Source organism: Etheostoma cragini, chromosome 4 (genome assembly GCF_013103735.1).
Source record: "Etheostoma cragini isolate CJK2018 chromosome 4, CSU_Ecrag_1.0, whole genome shotgun sequence".
NCBI lineage: Eukaryota > Metazoa > Chordata > Actinopteri > Perciformes > Percidae > Etheostoma > Etheostoma cragini.
This window is the reverse complement of record NC_048410.1, coordinates 80,441-82,572: the sequence shown is the minus strand read 5'-3', so window position 1 is coordinate 82,572 and position 2,132 is coordinate 80,441. Positions and strand designations below refer to the sequence as shown.

The 2,132-nt window shown below is 45.7% G+C and overlaps 1 protein-coding gene across 1 annotated transcript in view; it reads right to left on the bottom strand.

The window, feature by feature from the left end:
* Positions 1-516: 516 nt before the first annotated feature.
* The window catches only part of LOC117943094 (tripartite motif-containing protein 35-like), a 37,669-nt gene continuing 36,053 nt past the window's right edge, over positions 517-2,132 (bottom strand). The window contains exon 2 of the mRNA XM_034869013.1: positions 517-1,949. Coding sequence (XP_034724904.1) covers positions 532-1,932 — 1,401 coding nt within the window. The 5' untranslated portion in view covers positions 1,933-1,949 and the 3' untranslated portion in view covers positions 517-531. The remainder of the gene's footprint in view (positions 1,950-2,132) is intronic.

Below are 2,132 nucleotides of genomic sequence, written 5' to 3'. Positions count from 1 at the left end.
TTTTTTCCAACTTCTTATTTTTCCCAACTTCAAATGACGTCCACAGAAGGAAACTTATCAACATCTGTTTTATCTAAAAATCATTTCTCTGTTTGTTCATCTCACTTTCAATTTCATAGCTGAAAAATGGGACAAACTGAACAACACATATATAATATATAATGAAAGATCAATACTTGGCGTCTGTATATCGATGCAGTATTGCCACTGAAAATACCGCGATACTATGCTGTACTGATTGATTGATGAGCTTTTGTACGTCTTGTGTACCAAGTTTTGTTGGTCTACACTAAACAAACCACAGGGGCTCCATTTGTTTTATTTGGTAGGGGGCGCTAGCGAGCCGATTTTGTGCGTTTATTCCCAAACCCCCTAAAATACGTACGTTTTCACCAGACTTGCTGTGACCGCCAATTACTGTGAGTGTTTAAATACGTTAAGCCCCTCAAAAAGGAAATTCATGTGCAGGATAAAGAATAATAATTCCTTCAGTTTCAATAGAGCCTTCACCGCTAAATATAATCACCCTCTTTATCTCTTACTGTTCAGTTTGACTGTCACACACACCTTCACTGGTGATATCTTCAGTGGGACTTCATCCCCAGTGACAATGAATGGAAACATCTTCTCAGAGAAAGTGTGTGTAAAGGTGTGTATGTGTGTATTAGTATCAGCATCAGAGAATGACAGCTCTCCTCTGTTCCAGTCCAGAGTCACTCTGATCCTCTGGAACTTCTTCTGCAATATGAGATCAGTGGGTGGATCTGTTGGTGACCCTACTGAGTAGTCACCTTGATAGACAATTATTACCCATAACCCAGACAGTTCGTCTCCCTTCCTCTGGTCAGACTCTGCTAACACACCCAGTCCCCAGAGTGTACTGTCTCCAACCTCGACATCCCAGCTGTGAGTCCCTGAGTTAAAGCCCTCAGAGCCCAGGACAGAGGGGTATTCATCAAACCTCTCTGGGTTATCAGGAAGCTGCTGTCTCTCTCCTCCTCTCACACTGGTCAGATCTCCAGACAGGATGAGGGTTGGATGAGCAGTGTTTGGGTCCAGAATCACAGGAGTGTAGGAGACCATGTCCTTCATCTTGGTCCAGATGTTGAAGCCCAGGTTGCCCAGGTGTTGGGCCTCGTCTATCAGAGCTCCTGAGAGCAGCTGTGGATCCTCCAGCAGGGGGCGCTGCTGGACTCTTCCCACTGCAGCCTTGTAGTTGATCAGGAATGAGACGTCTTCAGCTCTCAGCTGCTCCTCTGTGGCTCTGACTGAGTCTGAAAGAGCTGCTATCTCTCTGCTCAGAGCCTCCATCTTCTCCTTCATCCTCTGACTCTTCTGCTCCTCTTCCTCCCTCAGTGCAGCCAACCGGGCCTCCTCTTCCTCTTCCAGAAACTTATGAAGCTTCTTAAACTGATCCTTAATCTGCGTCTCTGTGCGTCGGGCCTGGACCTTTATGTGTCCTGCTGTCTGATCACACTTCACTTTGACTTGTTCAAAACCCTTTAACTTCTCCTTTAAGGGCTCCAGAGTTTCCTGAAGCTCCTTCCTGTGTTGTCGTGCAACTTCATCGACGGGTCTGATTCTGTGGTTGGAGTGTGTTTCTGAATGCAGACAGACGAGACACACCGGCTGCTGATGGTCCAGACAGAAGAGTTTGAGTTTCTCAGAGTGCAGACTGCAGAGAGCCTCTGAAGCTCTCTGATCTCTCTCCAGTAAGAAGGCCTCACACAGGTTCTTCAACACCAGGTTACGAGGTGGTTTGGACCTTGAAGATGTTGCCTTACAGACTGGACACTCTTGAGCTTGTTTCTGTCTCCACCAGCTCTTCAGACAGACTTTACAGAAGCTGTGGCTACATGACAGAACAACAGGATCCCTAAAGACATCGTGACAGACCGGACAGCAGAGCTCCTCCTCTGATCTGGAAGCCATTTGGTCTCAGAGTGAAGCTGAAGACACAGCAGACAGAAAGAACAGTCAGTCATGGTGCAACGTTTCGGTTTTTGTCCTTTATTTATTTTATTTTTTGGTTAATGGGGACTAGGCAGGTCCATCTACTGGCTTTTAAGATGGTCTCATTAAAGTTCAGTTGCATTTTATGCCATTCTTTAGTTGTTATTCTAAGAATATAT